An 18,796-nucleotide genomic window follows, 5' to 3' on the forward strand; every position below is an offset into this window, starting at 1 on the left:
AAGCTTACAACCCTAATCAGCTAATAGCTAAGGCTCAGACATTTTATTGACTTTGAAATACTATAATACTAATATTTTTAATATATATTATATTTGGTTGATGACACATCCCAGTTCCATTTTGAACATCAGAGCGGGCAAGAAGAGGCGCTGCCAAAGAGTTCTCAGGATCATCTCCACAACAAATTGCCTGTCAAATAGAACCAGTTTTTAACTTCAGTATCAACACCAAGTACTGTATGGCGTTTCTGCTGCACGAGTGTTGTTTTCTTTTGGTCAGCAGCGCTATCTACAGGTTAAAATGTAAACTACAACAACATTTCACCCAGTACATAGTTCTGAACATTTAATGTACTGTACACCATGATATTACAGTAATCATATTAACTGACTTTCAATAATTGCTAATCAAAACAATTGTATCATCTAGAATTCATTTTCAGTCATAACAATCAGAAACCACATAACTTTTTTGGGGAAAAAAGACAAAATAGGTGCAAGGGCTCATCAACATTTTTGAAATTAGGAGCTACTTCATGGGTACATATTAATGCAGAGGGCTACCAGTTTGTGTTCCTTGCGGGCGACCTGGTGCCCTCAGTAACCACGTTGGTGACCCCAGCACTAGATACTGATTTGCCATATTGATAGCTATAAATATGTACTTGCTATGCATGCAGTGAAATGTACCTTGGAACCAATCCCATATTATAGCAAAGTGACTGCTATAAAGCTTATCAAATGAAGAAAGCTAGTGGTGGCCCTAATAGATGCTTAGATGCTATACTAAGAGGTACAGTTCGACCAGCACTAATACATGCGTAAAGATTGTTGCAAGTTCTGTTTACAGGAGTTGTGGACGTACTTGTTGTACCATGAAGTGCTGCAATACCCACAACACAGCAAAAGGTATTTTTTTCTTAAGATGTGCCTTCATTGACACAATTCGAAAGAACAACAAATAGTGCCCTCTAGTGGACATGATGAAAACAACATCATCAAAAGAACTACAGAATTATTCAATGACGACAACAACATCAATAATAATAATAATAATAAACAGTTCCATATTTCAGTTCCCTGATTGTAGTGAATTCTGATGTGAATGTGCTAGTTATACTTTATTTTATCTTTCTAAGTTGGAGCTGATCCCTTGTGATGTGGCGACAGCAGAGAGAAGGTCTGTTATGACCTTCTCGTCAGGACATCGGTAAGAAAATGATATAAATCACATAAAAAAAGCAAAAACTGACTGTTTCAAGTTATGTGATAGTTATCAAAAATGTGCATACTGTTTCCTTGTGTATGAAATGTGCTATAGAAATAAAACAAAACAGTCTTGCCTTGACATACAAAAGTTCCCCACATTGCATGCATATTGGGACATGTGACCTGTGACATGTATAAGATGATTAAAAGCGTACACCTCCTTTTTACTTTAAACAAATTTGGAATCATAAAAAAACAGCTGGTCATGCCTATTGGTTTAGTCTTTGTGACCACTCCCTTTTGTTTCCCGCCTTTCACCTGACACAACATGAATAAACATGACACAACATGAATATTTATGAGCTCGGGATGGCCACGGGCCCTCTGAGGGTCTCTAGATAGCCGAGAGGGGTCCAGCGGGGTTGTTTTGTCTGGGGCTTCTTCCATCCCAACAAATCCCACAGAAAAGGACTTACAACTGTTACCTTTCCAGCCCACGGGTAATCATGGCTCGGGCCCCCGGCTATCAAGGGTCTCTCCTGGGGCTGCTCCTGCACTTTGCTCTATTTTGCTCAGCTCAAGTAAGTCTTATTTGAGACCCTCATTCCTCTCTCTTTGTTTCTCTCTATAGACTGATGTGACAGTGGGTCAGGTGAGTGCTTTCCTACACAATGTATGCAAATTAGTGTGTTTTTTCTTCAAATGTTGTGAGGATATTACACATGTAAAATTGTGTTTGAGTGACTTATGTCTGGATTCCTTTGGGGAAAAAGGTTAACGCTTTATACTGTGCTTGTTGAAGTAAAAACTCACTTTTGTAATTCACTCTTTATTGAATTTTCATTACTACAGTTTTACTTTTTTTTTTCCCCAACAATGTATTTATTTTAAATAATGTTCAACACAGAGTGAGTACAACACAGTGCAATTATTTTTGGCACAAATTATTTTGTTATATTTTTCCATTTTTATTATCAATAACCCACAGTGTTCTAAGTTACCCAATATGGTTAATGAACCTCAAATGCATTCTCAAATCATTATGTAGATTTATGTTTGATGTGGGTTGAGGGCATACTTTTTCTCTAGGTGTAGCTCTCATTTTTACTCAAACAAACAAACAAACCACAAATCACATGAAAAATAATTAAATATTTTTAAACGGTTGTGTGCTACTGTGTTTTTCCCTACCCAGAGGGAACAAGGACCTCCTGGACCTGCAGGTGTACCAGGAATTGATGGCATTGATGTGAGTTCTTGAGTGCAGTAATGGTTTTTGGTTTTACTATATTTGTGACTCTATATTTATTATTATTATTATTATTATTTCTTTAGGGTGACAGAGGATCAGATGGCCCAACTGGCCTTGCTGTAACTATACATTTAGATTTTGATATCCCCTTTTAATTGTATAGTAATAATAATTATTTTTTTGTAGGCATATTTCCCAAATGTTTGTGTGAAATTATCATTTGCAGGGACCTGATGGAGATTCTGGTCGGGTTGGATCTTCTGGATTGCCCGGAATTCCTGGAAATGATGTAAATAATCTATGTTTGTATGAATGCTTTTCTGTATTCATATTTCAAGCATATTTGCATTTTTTGTATTACAGGGTACTGTAAAATGATTAGGTGTTTGCAAAAATATGAAAATATTAGTAGACAGGACGTCAACTACAGCTACTGTATATTGTCCACACTCGGGCATGAGTATACTTATCTTAAAAAAAAAAAATCAAGCTAATAGTTACTATGTTCTGCAAAAATCTTAGGCCATTATATGGTCAATTGTTTGAGCCATGAAATAATGACATTACGTACAGCCAAGACCAAATTTTTTTTCAAAGTGAGACACAAAGAAATGCAAAATGAGGTCAACACGAACTTGTAATATTGGTCAAACATATTGACCCGAACAGTCATTATTTACTAATTTCTTTATTAGAATGCAATTAGAAAAAATAAATAAATGTGCAATCTCTATCATATTAGTAGGCTATTTGGTGTTTTCCTTAGACTATACGTTGTGACATTTGAGCCATCCTTAAGACTGTGCATGATAAAGTTAATATTATCTTAAAAAATACACAATAATAAGGCAATAAAGTGTAAAGTTTCTGGAATACACCTCTGTAAAAGGTTAATTGATTAGATTGACATTGATGTCTATTATCTGTTGGTGAAAGGTAGTGGTGGTGCTTTGCAGTACTGTACTTTAATTGACCGGTGACAGAAATCCCCAAAAGAAACCTTTATGAGACATGCTAATTAATTCGTGCATCGACTCGATGGCAGCTTGAAAACAAAAGTATCTCTGTGATCCAAATCCAATCTGTATCTCCCACAGAGAATCCACAAAGCAGTGTGGAATGATTCCTTGTTTGAAATGAGCCAAAGGAATGTTGCTCTCTGCTGTCTGCAGTCTGAGTGGTTTGCCCTCTTGGCCCACTGCTGACTCCTTCCTCCTCTAAACTTTCCTCCAGTGTGCGTCTTTAAATTTTTTAGGATTTGAGTGAAACTGGGGATTAAATTATTGCTCCAAACTGCACCGTATTATATAATGTAACAGCCGGTAGGAGGTGGTTAATCCCTTTTATGACCAGGGCTCCTCCCACAAGGTGAAATTTATGATGATGTAACATTATAGCGATCTAATTTTGAATATTAAAATATTGCTAGAGGAAAGATACTGGCTCATTTAACAAGCACATGACAACGTGAGCTAATCCTGACTGAATGTGCTCTCTGCAGGGTTTGACCGGCCCTATCGGAGAGTCCGGGCCTGACGGTCCCCTCGGACAGAAAGTAAGTGACTAATGAGCCCCTCACCTCAGAGAACGTCCGGGAAACGGTGCCAAGCTGCTGTCTGCTCTTTTGCCGTTCTTTGCATAAATTCCTTCTGACAAATGAGACCTAATCCTGCAAGTCCTCTGTGTAATCTCCGTGGGGAGGTAAAACCCAGCATCGCTCCTCATTAGTACAAACATTGCTGGGTCAAGTGTGCCCGGCCGGCCCAGTCATGTGATGACTATTTAGCCTCACATAGATCATTTGCAAAAACAACACAAAACGTGTTTGGATCTATCCATTTAATTAATATAGCTCTTATTGTTTCTAGGGAGAACCCGGAACAGTTGGACCTCGTGGAGCTGTTGTGAGTTAAGCATCATCTCCAAATATGCGTCCATCAAACTGCATGAATCACTCATCACACTGTATATTTCTCCTCAGGGTGTCGGGTCAGATGGACCCCCTGTAAGTTGCTTGGCATATTTTATTAGTATTACTTGTTTTTGCATGAAAACAAATTTCATCTCCATCTGGTTTGATTCTGAACAGGGGTCACCTGGGCCAGGAGGACTTCCGGGCGAATTGGGAAAAACAGGACTACCAGTGAGTACAGAAAGTGTTTTAATTAGCTATTGTTAATACATGAAAAGTAAAAGTCAGTTCATGTTCGACTTTAAAAGTGCTTTTAAACATCTTTGTAGCCATGTAACAGGTGATGTGATAATCTTCCATCATTATAATCAAATGATTGCAACGTAACATACTGTAGAAACCCTCATAACACAGAAAATATTAACTGTATTGGCATTTTAAAGCCCTTCTCACATTTTTTATATAACGTTTAGTTCCTAGTAAAAAAATAATGTCTTCTCCACATTTAACTCATTTTATTGCAGATGATGTTACCCTTTGGCTATCATTGTTTGCATCAGAATGCCATTCGTGTCATTTTCAGGTGATTCTGGGGAGAGGCTTTTAAGGGGAAGCAACTCAAAAATGATCTTTACAATAATATGTTATATGTGCCTCCGCTCGTCTAAATACGGTATTGTGATTAATTCAATTTTTTAATTAATTACATGATTTGTAATTAATTAATCCAAGTAATCGATTTTAATCTCATATCTGCTAAAAGTGCCCACATAAAGAATTTAAATTGTAGGACATTACAGGAAATTCTTAAAATAGTTTATTTTTTATTTTTTTACACAAGATACAAATCACTGTGTTCTTGTTAATAGTCTTTGTTCTAAACTAACTAAAACTAACTAAGACACTTGGAGACACTTATTGCCTCATTTGCAAATAAATGGTGAGACTAATCCAGCCACTGGGCTGCCCTTTGGGTATTCTATGTAGAAAAGCCAAATAGCTTGGCTATGGGACTTCTAGCGTCAACGGCATAAATTAACGCGTTAATTTGCATCATAATTAATTAATCTAATTAATGCATTAAATTGACAACCCTAGCTAAAATCCATCCATTTTACATCAATTTTTATCCATCTCAAGGGGCAACCATTTTGCCACTTGCGCTCAACTGAAAGTTACATCACAATTGCTCAGGGCAAAGGTAATGACCAATTTCTGAAACTGAGCCGGGATTGGTCGCTACCTGAACCTTGAGCAACTGTGATGTCACTTTCAGTTGACAGCAAGTGGCAAAATAGCCGCCCCATGAGATGGTTGGATTTGCTGCTTAATTCATTCCGCACACTCAATATTATTCAGAATTCCGTTTTAGACTAGTGGGGGCACATGCAATATTTGTTTGTTTAAAAAAAAAAAGGTTGACTTCCCTTTTAAATGCATCGCCATGATGCAAATAAATTTAACAATCGATACAATGTGTGCATGATTAACAACAGATTATTGTTTATTTAGCTTTTTTTGTTATTCATATATAGATGGCCTTCTGGGCAATACAAATCACAGGAGAAACAACAATAAAACAAAGATAGTTAAAAACCACAAAACAGCAATTGAGTGACACTGGCACATTAGACAAATAGAAGCAGAACCGGGATTAAATTGATGTATATAAATTGTCAGATCTGAATGTAAATTGTGTCTTTACACTTTGTACACATTTGTTGACCACAGGGGCCGATGGGTGTGAGAGGGCCGCAAGGACCTCGTGGACCAACAGGCCCCAGAGTAAGTGGCCTCTTTAATTTGAGCCCTAAAATAAATTGAGATGAACCGTTGAGAGATGAGTCATGTCTTCTAAGTATTAAACATTTCTCTTTCGTTGCAGGGAACAACTGGGATGCTGGGCAGCGCTGACCTGGTAAAACCAGCCAAAATAAAAAGAAAGATATTGAAATTTTGTAAAGTTTTAAATTGATGATTTTTCTGCTGCTGTTTAGTGTCCCAACTCATGTCCGCCCGGAACCTCTGGCCATCCTGGCCTTCCTGGCATGAAGGTGATTTAAAGACAAGAATCTTGTGTCTATGATAGCAGAGGGGCAATGACCCTAACTTTAAAAATGGGGCCTCTACTAATCACCTCAAATATACAGTACTGTATACTCTCTATATGTTACATCTATTTTTACCAGACTGTCGTGGAAAAGGTTTACTTTCTAGGTTTTCTAAAATTCAAAGTCTGCAGTAATTGCTTTTCCTCTATGCTTTTTTCCCAGGGCCACAAAGGTGTAAAAGGTGAAGCAGGGATACCAGGCAAACAAGGGCACAAGGTATACATTGTTCAAATATTCCATGCAGTTGATTCATCCCAGTGAGATTTAGGCGCATAAATGCAGCACACATTCCCTAACAGATTATGTCGGAACCCTCCTGTTAGGAAAATCTCACTCCACAGTGTGAGGCAAGCATATTTTGCGCTGCTCTTTGTCAGAAAGAGGCCATACACGCTCGTGTAATGCCTCTGATACCTCGCGACGCAGCCAGCGTGATTTATTTGAAACGGTGTTCAAGCAGCCCTTCTCCCCTGTAATGTGTTCATACACTATAAAAATGGAAATGAGGTGATCTCTGTGTGTGCAGGATATGATTCACCATCAGCCTCACAATGATGTTGTCTGTCTGTCACTGACTAAAGTGGAGCCATTTCAGGGACCTTTTGCCTGCTTATGCAGAACCATTTGCTGGTAACAATAAAATGACCGCACGATAAGCTGGGACAGTTTCCATCTTGTTCAGGTCTACGGTTCACAATATGCTTCACTAAGTGGACTATAAACGCTCCATACAAACATATTTATAACCATTTATCATACAAACAAAGGTAGATGATAAGTTTAGCTATTCACTCTTTCTGAAGTTGCCAGTAGAAGAATATGAATGTTTTCCCTTTAGAACTGATCATTCATCTGCATTGTGATGTAAAACATGCTGATTTGTTTCATGACATTCACTTGTTTGTTGTTGTGCACTGGTTCATTATCCGCTCTGTGTTGTTTACGTCTTTCAATAGCCACTTCTATTACCCGTAATTAAAAGAACAAATTGCCTTTTTAATGACACAAAATCTGTGGCGCTTGAAACCCCCGAAAGCTTTCCTCCGTATCTAGTGCAGAGTCAGCACATTATTTATTTGTAATTAGCAAAGCGGGGCAACAAATTAGAGTTAAATCATCAGCTTAACAAAAATTTAAAACAGAATTACTGTTCTTGTTTTCACATTCACACAATCCCCAGTCTTTGTGCAACCGAGAGGCATCATCACTGGTGTGACTTTTTATGTCCTGCTGCTGATGTTGTTTGTGTTGTTGTGTTTGCTCCTAGGGGGAGGAAGGAGAGCAAGGGGGTCAAGGGGAGGTCGGCACACAAGGGCCAACGGTGAGATTGACTATTTATGTTGCTTTGAGTGTGTGTTGTGGTCATGCCCGCTTTTATTTCACTCACCCGTTGTCTCTGTGTGTTATTCCAGGGTGTCCAGGGCATCCGTGGCGCCACAGGAATGATGGGAACTAAGGGAGAGAGGGTTGGTGTTTTTTTTCTCTTCTGCAATATTTACACTCTAAAACCAGCTGGGTCAAAAATAACCCAAATTGGATCAAAAATGGACCGGATCAAGTTTTTAAGTAAATTAAATTAATAACCCACAAAACAACACAATTTTTGGGTTGCTTTGTGGGTTATTCATTTGACCCAACTTTTTGTGTTAATTGAATTACATAATTTAATTGTGTCAAAAATAAACCCCAAAAAGTCTGGTCAAATTAAATGAATAACCCACAAAGCAACCCAATTGTTTTGGGTTAATTTGTGAGATAATCATTTGACCTAACTTTTTGGGTTAACTGAATAACCCAATTGATTTGGATTAAAAATGAACCAAAAATTTGGTTCAATTTAAATTAATAACCCACAAAACAACACAATTTTTGGGTTGCTTTGTGGGTTATTCATTTGACCCAACTTTTTGTGTTAATTGAATTAACTAATTGAATTGTGTCAAAAAGAAACCCAAAAAGTCTGGTCAAATTAAATGAATAACCCACAAAGCAACCCAATTGTTTGGGTTGATTTGTGAGTTATTCAGTTGACTTAACTTTTTGGGTTAACTGAATAACCCAATTGAATTGTGTCAAAAATAAAAAGACCCAAATCTTATTTAACCTAAAATGTTGGTTAAAAAAAAAAGAATAACCAACAAAGAAACCCATTTTTGGGGTTAAATTAATTACCCCAAAAGTTGGGTCTGGCCCTTTTTGACCCAATTTTGGTTAATTTTGACCAATCCGTTTTTAGTTTAGTTTAAGTTGAACAATCACAAAATGTGTAACCTTTAATATTTGCTGTCTGACAGGGGGCTCGAGGTCATGATGGAGATCCAGGTCCTCAGGGTGTTGGTGGTGCATCTGTACGTGTTTAAAAGAGACAATATGGACACAAAATGTACAAATACTGATCTGTTATATAGTTAATTGATTAGAGGTTCTGGTAGACTCCAGTGTACAATGCAAGGCCCATAACACCCTTTTGATTCTAGCAGCAGTTACTAATTTGCATCTGTAGTCCATGGTATTCCACATATTCCTTAATTTTACACTTTTTTTATTACATGTTCCAATATGTCCACAGTCTTGCATATGACATAATCAGTCGAGACAGGGCAAGTTACTAACAAAAAGTAACAACACTGGTAATTCTCAAGGCAATTCTCAATTGATCGCAACTGGACTGCTCTGTTTGCCCTAAAATATGTTTTTCTTCTCATCTGAGTAGGCTTTATCAAGACTTGGTTAGGACTGTATCAGCATAAATTGGTGTGGAAACCCAAACAATTTAGCTTCCAAGTTGGAGGCACACCCCAACCACGAATGGTATCATTCTCTTGGAATGCAAAAATGAAAGATGCCTCGTAGAGAGGCCTTTGTCTGTCAACAAGTTGTTGACTTACCTTGCCTTGCGTGAACAATACTGTCTCTAAACTGTTACCCTGTCAGTTTCTTTTTAAGTTACTCTCACCTAAACAACTACAGACCAGGGACGGAAAGGGTTACACTATTATAATATTACCGAAATTGAATTACTATGTCATGTCTAACATCACTGCCTCACGGCTAAAAAGTGCCAATTACTGTACTTGCATTACTTTTGTATTGTGCTACGATTACCCAACACTGGACATTACTATACGATTTCAGGGTGATCAAGGCCAACGAGGTGTGATGGGTGAGCTTGGGCCTAAAGGTGAACTGGTACGTTGGCACATCATCAGCAACCTTACAGTCTTTAAATAAGGTTTGTTTGAACAATCTGACAGAAGCTTTTGTTGTTCAGGGTTTACAAGGGTCAAGAGGCATCACAGGCCTGCCAGGTCCCAAAGGAGACTCTGTGAGTATGATTATTTTGTCAAACCGGATGACAAGGTTCCATTTATTGGGGCTTATTTTACCATTCCCACCAGGGTTTATCAGGTGTAGATGGCCGTGAGGGTATTCCAGGCATGCCGGGAACAAAGGTAGCACTCCAACTCTTGCGTATTATCACCATAAAGCATGCGTTACAATCGGACCTTCCTCATTGTTTGTTTTCCGTCCAGGGAGGAATTGGAAAGTCTGGACTTCCTGGAGAGGTCGGCCCTCAGGGACTTTCTGTAAGTTTGACCCCCAAACGCCAACTTCTCCCCATGATAATTCTGTTGTATTATATCATTTGTGATCTTAGCCATCCAAAAGATGGTATTAAACACACACAGGCACACACACACATACGCTACGAGTCAGTAATTACGTTCTCCCGGGCACAAGTGTGCGAGCAGCGCCTTTCCCGCCCTCTAATGTGTGAGGAGCTTAATGAAAGGCACTAATGGGACTCAACTCGACTGTGACACTGTTTAGCCAAGATTGTGTCGGTGTTAAAGTCGTCACCCAAATTAAACCTCGAGGGCGCTGTGATCAAGACGTTTATAAGCCGCTTTATTTGGGCCAATAGCTCAGACAAATATTCTTTATCCATGTGTGTGGAAACAAGGAGGCAAATTTCCTTTTGAAGATGTTTTTGGGATCTTATTCTGTGTGTTTTAGGGTTTGCCTGGCTCACCTGGAACGAAAGGACAGAGTGGCTCAAAGGTTGCTGGTTTGATTCACAATTATATACCAAAGTGTTTTTTCTTGCATTTGTTTTTGTTTTGTCACAATTTAACTGCTTTTATGCTTTAGGGAGATTCCGGGCAAACAGGCTTCCCTGGAACAATGGGTTCAGCCGGGAAAATGGTATAGCACGCCAAGTTGTTATCCAGCATGACTTGTATTATATTGACCTGACAGATACGAAACACAAAACAACTCTGACCTTTTTCTGTATAGGGCGAGCGCGGGGAACAAGGTGAGGTTGGAGTCGCTGGACCCATCGGTGAACCCGTGAGTATTCATCCTGGTTTTATTTTAATAGTTTGAATTAAATTAAAAGTCAAAGGACCTCCCTCATTATTGTGAATCCGCCTCTTTGTTTGTAGGGAGCCACGGGAGAAAAAGGCCCAGGGGGTCCACTTGGCAAGCCTGGTTCCAGGGTAAGATATTTGCTATTATAGCTATTATATAGAAGCGTTTATTTCATACTATTTTATTGAAAACATTTAGAGGCTATTGAGAATATTTAATTGAATGCAATTTATTTTGTTGAACCCAGTGAGATACCACCGGGCATATTGGGGATAATTGAATTATTTTATTCAACATATTACAAAGTCAGATCCTGTAGGTTTTAAACAAATAAAGCCTGAGTAGGTTTCTTCCTGGCGGTTGTTTCCTAGTAGACATTGGTATCATCGAGAGGATCTCACTTGAGGTCTACTTTCACAGAGAGGGGAGAACAGGCTGAAAGGGTCCACTGTTCTCCTGACATTCCTCACAGTGCCGCAGAGATCAAATAAGAGACAAACTAAAGATAGGCTGCCATGCGTTGTTAACTGCGCTAAAAGTTCACAACATGAGCCACCGGAAGGCATTGTATACACTCTTGTAAATAATTAATGCTCAGCATATAATGCCAATGAAAGTTTTGACAACAATTCCTGTATTGCAGTAGTACTTTTAATTGTTTTCGCTTACATTAAAGTGCAGATACTCTGGTTCCCTCTCACTTTTTAGAAACATGAGGTTAAAGTAAAAATGAAGACATCCATTTAATAAAAAAAAACACCCATTTCATATTTCTTTTTTTATAATCAATTTATTATCAGATTTTTTTTAAAACATCTTAAATAATGTAAATAATAAACAATTTTTATTTTGGATAATTTGTGCACATGTTTTAACTTGTACATTTAAACCCATATCCCACTGAGGTTCAAACATTTGCGGCGCTATAGTGAATGTTGATTTCACATCAGGGTTCGTTCAAGTTTACAAACGTTTGCTAAATGTTTGCCTTAAGTTTTAATGGTCTTTCTTGTTGCATGTTGAAAATTTCCTTGTGACAAGAAAGACCATGAAAACTCTCGGCAAACATTTGGTGAACTTGAATGAACCCTGACGAATCCTGATGTGAAATCAACATTCGCTAGTGTTGCAAATGTTCACTCTCTCTGTGGGTTACAGGCTTTAGTTTCTTATCCAATTATGTATTATTATGTCTTGCTATCTAATTTTAGAAGCATACAAAGACCCACTCTTATTTTTAACCATCAATTACTATATTTCCATTCTCTTAAAAAAAACAACAACTTTAAAATGTACTTGTGGGTTTGTGATAGGGAACCAAAGGTGATCCTGGTCTTCCTGGTGTTCCGGGCCCTCCCGGCGTTCCTGGAGTGAAAGGAGAAAGGGTAAGAAAATCATCACAGTCCATCTCAGAAAGACAATTGTTTGGATGGTTATTACTCAACACAGAGCTCTCCCTATGCTGAGGACTAATGCGCACACACGTACGCACGCACGCACGCACACACACACACCTGCAGCAATGCTCATTTGTCTTCTTGATTACAGGGCGAGCGGGGAGAAGCAGGGCTCAAGGGAGAGCAGGTATGAAATCCTCATATGAAATGATTATTTCATGTATGCGGTATAATGATACTTAACCCAAAAAATGATTACACATTTTTTCAGGGCCCACAAGGTGATGAAGGCAACCCTGGAGAGAGAGGAGATAATGTACGTTCTTATGCAAATATAAACAATTTCTTTTCACTGCAAAATCCCAAGAAAATACAATGCATGGTGTTTCTATATTTGATGATATATCGCTTGTTTTGAAGGGGGAACCTGGAGAAGGTGGCGCAAAGGGAGAGGTGTGTCACAGTTTTATTGTTTTGGCACTTCTTTGAATATGCTGATAACTGCTTAATTCAATGGCTCGGCTATGTTTTACTTGTCAAGATTGGAAACCCCGGCGAGCCTGGCAGAAGAGGTCCAGAGGGAGGTCGAGGCCAGCCCGGAATTGAGGGTCCGCCCGGCACATCTGGACCACGAGGCATGCAGGGGAACAGAGGTCCACCCGGCACCAGAGGAACACAAGGTCCTGCGGTAAGTAGAGTATAGTACACTCTCCTTAAAAAGTAGCTACAGTTCATCATTTCATCTTTATGAGTACAATGAAAAGGGATTGACTCTGCATTTCTTGTTGGCATTTTGAATAAAATCAATCATGTATCTTGATACATTGGAATATTGTTGACATCTTGGAGAAAGGAAACTCATATATATTGTACAGTGGATCCCCAATAGCGAAAATTTGAATATAATTGATGCGTAGTGAAATGCATTGGGGGGGGATCATCAATAAACGCCGTTATAGATTCAATAACACAAAAAACATAAAAACAAATATTTGAAAATATTCCAAGAAATCCACTGTAGTACAGTTTTAATTGAACTACTAAAAGAAATGCCCCTTTGAGAGTCACTGGTATTTTTCTTGATTTTCTTTTCTCTCAAGAAGACAGTTTTGAGGTTCGACTGTGTCAATGTTGTCAATGCCAGTAGGCTTAGGCTCAATTTTTAATGTGGATTTGGGTTTTCAATCTTACTGAGAAAGGTTGGTAAAAGTGTGGTTCAGGTAGTAGAACCAGTGACCCCTCGTTGACCTGACAAAAAAAAAAATCCATTTATAGATCAACAAAAGCCATGTATTTCCCTTCTCTGAAAAGTCCTTAAATGCAATCATGGTGATAAACTACAAATAGGAAAGAAAATCTTTGCTCGAACTGGGATGGTGAAGTGTTCTAGCGTCTTGCATCCCTCTGCTACTGTTTGTGTTTCAGGGTAAAGAACCGAGCGACCAGCACATCAGGCAGGTCTGCATGCGAGTCATGCAAGGTAAGAAGAAGTGATGACCCCATTCATCATCCCCTTGTGCCTCATTTATGATTTGGATCTCGGCCGCAATGCTTGCTTACACTCGCTCACCTAGCGTAGCGCAGGCCTTCTGCTCCCTCATTGATCAGGACGCTTGCTCAATGCTACACAGTTCACACAGAGGAAAGAGAAGGGCTCATGAGCAAAACATGAAATAAGCTTCAGTCTTTGTTTATTTGATGGATGAAAGATCTCCTTGTTCGCCTCGGAAGAAATGCTCCAGCGGAAGATGCAACCTCTGTTCTCTTTATTCTTTTGCTCTTGTGTCTTCCAAACTCATCTCCTAGAGTCATTACTTTTTTATAGCCGAGCTGCTGAAAAATTAATTACACCTCCAGCAGACCTCCACTCCTCCGCTCAGAGCAAAGAGAGTCAGTGCCAGGCAAGGCAATGTTTAAAAAGAACAGTCAGGCTGCATGCACTGCATACATTTTCAGCAAGACCCAGGGAAGTGCAAGATATCAGGCAGCACAGAATCACAGGAGATTAATATTGGATCATTTGCACCGTGAACATACATTTTCTGTGGCTCATTGTTGTATTAAAAAGTAGAGTCTCTTCTCTGTTGAATTTACTGAGGGTTTTGTTGAAAGACAGGAGAAGTTTTAAGAATTTCCATAACTTTAGTCCCTGCTTCACTCTAAATTGAACCCACAAGAGTGTCGAGAACATCTTCATGAGGCTTACTGCCAACAATAACAACAGTGCCTGTCATGAACTCGCTGGTTTAATTCTTTCATGATTTTCACTCCAATAGAACAACTGGCCCAGTTGGCTGCTAGTTTGAGAAGACCAGAGTCTGGTGCGGTCGGCTTACCTGGCAAACCCGGACTCCCGGGCTCTGCTGGAGCTCCAGGAGACAACGGCTTCCCAGGACAGGCAGGAACAAGAGGCCTTCCTGGGCTCAAAGGCCCGCCAGGACAACTTGGAGTAAAAGGACACAAAGGTAACTGGAGTGCAAACTTCTACCAAGGTGAAATGTAATTAAGCAATTATGTTCATTTGTCTGCTGAGCAGCAGGCCGCCAAACCATTTTTAATTAGGGTGGAGAAAATGGTCCCATTGCAACTTGACTAGCAAAAAGAGAAAATAAGATGCAACTTGCAAGTGAAAAACATTTTTGAGTGCCCCCTTTGCTTGCAGTTTACCGTCTGGTTTGAGGACTATTACGTTTAACAGAGAGACCGTACCACATTTATTTATTTTCTTGGGGCGAGGGAAAACGCTGCATTTTGACTCATATGACACAAAGAGAAAATCTACTAAAAGTGAAACAAACAAACGAAAAACAAATGGCAGTTCGCTGTTTTTGTATTTGAGTATTGATAACTTTCAAAAAAGCTACTTCCTGTTTAATGAACTGTAGGACTGGCAGGACAGGCAGAACTGTACAATTTGTTTTTTGGTTTTTTATTCTAGGGTTGGTTCCTAGTTCTTATTACACTCAAATGCCCTCTTGGGGGTTGGGGGGGGATCCGTGAAAATACTTGTAGTTTAGAGCAGAGAGTTTGTCCATCCATGTGGTAGCTAAAAGGCTACTTCCTGGTTCACATAGGTTGGCTTAAGTTGATGGAGTACCGCTATTTTTAAATTCTAGGGCACATTCTTTAATATTGGTAAAAAAATACAAAATAAAAATGATGGTATGCAGGACAATTTTCCATTCTAGCGTAGGGTCCTAGTTCCTCTGAGACTCAAATGCCAACCCTCGCACAAAAAAAAAAAAAAAAAATATATATATATATAATAATAATTTTGAAAATACTTGTACTTTGAGCCTTGTTTGTCCATCCATCCAAGTTAGTTAAAGGCGACATCCTGGTTCACATAGGTCAGTTTAAGTTGATGGAGTCTTATTAATTTTACATTCTACAGTATGCATTTCAAGTACACATTTCAAAACGAGAAACCACTATTCTTTAACAAAACTGGGGAAAAAAATGATGGTATGCTGTATTTGCTTTATTTGTTAATAAAACGTGAGCACTAGGCTACTTCCTGGTTAATAAAGGATGATGTAAGATGGGGGGGTCGGGAGTCCCGCCTCCTCCGTGGCATATACCCCATTAGATAGGTAAATTGTCTGTTTAAATTAAGTTTCTCGCATCACTTCAACATAGTTCCATAGCAAAAAGCAGCAAATTGGTTTGAGAATTAAAAAATAAATAAATAGTGCTTTGTATTGTTAACATTATCTAGCTCGAAGCTGGTAAGTAGTTTGGCATCATCGTTATAATGTTTGTCGCATGCAGGCGAAATGGGCGACAGAGGCTCCCGCGGTCCCACAGTGCGAGGGTCCAAAGGTCAGCAAGGACCTCCAGGACTCCCTGGTGAGTAACCGTTACATTTTCACACTTAAATATTACAGGCTATGTGGAGGCTAACACGAAGAACATATGTACCTGCAGGTGAGGCTGGCAAACCTGGTTATGGTCAGGACGGCCGCGATGGGCAGAGGGGACCTCCGGGTCTTCCAGGACAGTCCGGTGTACCTGGACCTCCCGGTCCAGCCGGTCCTAATGGTTACTGCGACCCATCTTCTTGCAACCTGTCACCGGGCGCTCAGCCCGAGGTGAAGGGACCTTCAAGGAACTAAAAGCCACTCTGGGAGAGACAGAGACTATTGGATTAGAACATGTTTCATCTCAGGGGTTTGTGGTGCCTTCCCTCCATTAACCTCTAGTCTTGTCTTGACAAGCTCCGCCACAAGGTGCCCGCCTCCATAAAAACACACAATTTGTATGTGTTGCCAAAATCTACCACGTGTTCTTATTGTCTACCCGAATTGATGTTTTTATATTCCCAGCAAGGTGTTCTGATTGTTCACCTCACCTTCCTCCTTAAGTAAAAAACAAACAAACAAAAAAACCCCTCTATTTCCTCACAAATAAATAGGAAGTGCGTTTTTGTGTTGTATGTGGTAATTTATCAAAGACTGTTTTATGACTGTCCAGAAAGTCTTTGCAGTTAGAAATAAAAAGGACAGAGGGTGTCACACTGACTTCAGTGTTTGTTGTAAATCTGTAAAAACAAAAAAGAGTTTGAGTTGTGGTTAACTATTTTCCTACAAAACAAACTGATGTGACATTTTTGCCTCATTGTACAGGACAACAACAGTATATTTTAATAATGAGCGCAATGGTCATTAATGTAACAAATAAAAAACAACAACACACAAAACTGTGTTTATTTATTCTGTATGCTAATGTTTGGCTATTAATTGAAGATTCATTAAAAAAAATCCCTTCAAAACTGGACATTGTGTTAATGTGTTTCATAAAGCTCCTTTTAGTTTAGCTCTGCTTAGTTCATGAAATGAACAGACGGTCACAAATAAAGCACTGTATAACGTTTATTGCACACAAGTAAGGCAGATGTCAGTTCAGATCAAGAAAATGCTGCAAAGAAACATGTCAGAGAGAAATTCAGCTCATGATTAGCACATATAAATTAAACACACACGATTTAGTGTGAAAACATCACAAGTTTCCCCAAATAGCTAATCACGTGTCGAACAGAGTGAGGTAGATATCGAAGCAAACAAAAATGAGTACAAAAGGACACTCAGTACGACACCAGCTTATAAACAGAGTTGCTGGGCGAGCAGCAGGCAGACATTTTTAATCTGAGAGAGCATGCTGATATGCTGATCCAAACTCCCCTCATTACAAGTTTATTCACAAGATTACATGACATAAGTGTTTACAGGATAACTTTACATTTGGGGGATGGGAAAGAAAAAGTAAAAAAAAAACAACATGACAAGATAAGCAGTTGATTGAAATGATGCCAGCGTTCCGATAAATGATGCAACAACAAATACACGCCTTTGTGTTTGCGCTCCACTTACAGTTAAATAGATTTGCACTGAAATGCTGGTGAAGTGAGCTGTGACATCAGGAGCCACTTTTCAGTCCTCCCTCGCTATCTCAGCTAAATTGAAGTCACATGAATATTAAGTGTACACACACACGAGAAGCTCTCATCAGTACAACAGAGGAAAAACAAGAAGTTCAGATTACTTTTCGTGCCATCAGAATTCGATCAAGGTCAGCTTTATTGTCTCACAGGGGAGCCCATTAAGAAGAACATGATGAAAAAACCACAAGCCAATAGAAGGGCTCTTGCCCAAAGTCCTTCTCCTACATTGAACACTTTCACTCTATTCCAGCAGGGGGCTCTGTAGACTCATGAATGAAAAATGCTTCAAAAAGATGCAACCCAGTTGATGACCAAACAAGCATGCTTTAAGAACCAAAAAAATTACACATTTTATGTAGGATGTGATGCTCTTTGAAGTGACTTGGAAGAAAGAAGAAACATGATCAAAAAATGTGAATCCCAGTTAGAAACTCACAGTCACAATGCTTGTACAATATTAAACATAACAAGACATATTTGAAATTAAAGCCTTTGAGTCCAACTTTATTTCCAGCAGCACCCAATTAAAACAAAAAAAAAAAATAAAATAATGGAAGTGTTTGTCGTATTTCCTCAAAGAGTGGCGTGAACATTTAGCACCGAAGGACAAAATAGAAGGGTGGGGAAACAATGTGGTTATAATGACCTTTACTTGACATCTGATATACTCCTGATATATATAGTTCCCTCATTTCTCGTGGGTTCATTTTTCGCGGCCTCGCTGTTTTGCAGAATTTTTTCAGCGCGCAATTTCAGGGGCGGGCCACGAGCGATCGAATGGAGTTTTGGGGGCACCGCGGCAATGCGGTCCTGGGCAAAATGGGTTTACGTGTCCTGCCTCGTATCTTCATCATTAAAATGAAGAGATAATGGGCCGACAAACGACGGATTTTTACCTGGGATGTCAACCACCGCTGGCGGGGTAACGTTTTGAAAATCCTCGGTGTTCTGGAGGTCTTTGGCCGCCCGTATCTCCCCAGCCCTACGTCCTACCGGGGACGTACGGGCATCTTCGGATTCGTCTCGACGATACCTTTCCAACGGTGTATTTGCTACCTGGAGATAGAGGCCCAACAGTTTTCCAATTTCATGCCCTGAAAC

General features: G+C 39.3%; 1 protein-coding gene across 1 annotated transcript; it reads left to right on the forward strand.

The window, feature by feature from the left end:
* Nucleotides 1–1,607: 1,607 nt before the first annotated feature.
* col9a1b (collagen, type IX, alpha 1b) lies at nt 1,608–17,029 on the forward strand. The gene is made up of 32 exons (XM_086093101.1): nt 1,608–1,790; nt 2,405–2,458; nt 2,545–2,580; nt 2,688–2,750; nt 3,963–4,016; nt 4,330–4,365; nt 4,443–4,466; nt 4,551–4,604; nt 6,105–6,158; nt 6,259–6,291; nt 6,371–6,427; nt 6,647–6,700; nt 7,752–7,805; nt 7,897–7,950; nt 8,779–8,832; nt 9,620–9,673; nt 9,756–9,809; nt 9,883–9,936; nt 10,018–10,071; nt 10,502–10,546; nt 10,637–10,690; nt 10,784–10,837; nt 10,933–10,986; nt 12,172–12,243; nt 12,407–12,442; nt 12,527–12,571; nt 12,676–12,708; nt 12,797–12,943; nt 13,681–13,735; nt 14,532–14,720; nt 16,027–16,104; nt 16,183–17,029. Exons 1-32 carry the CDS (start codon nt 1,716–1,718, stop codon nt 16,368–16,370), a joined length of 2,022 nt encoding a protein of 673 aa, XP_085949227.1. The 5' UTR covers nt 1,608–1,715; the 3' UTR covers nt 16,371–17,029.
* The last annotated feature ends 1,767 nt before the right edge of the window (nt 17,030–18,796 follow it).

Source organism: Leptonotus elevatus, chromosome 13, assembly GCF_054856555.1.
Source record: "Leptonotus elevatus isolate MCC_2025b chromosome 13, RoL_Lele_1.0, whole genome shotgun sequence".
Classification (NCBI taxonomy): domain Eukaryota; kingdom Metazoa; phylum Chordata; class Actinopteri; order Syngnathiformes; family Syngnathidae; genus Leptonotus; species Leptonotus elevatus.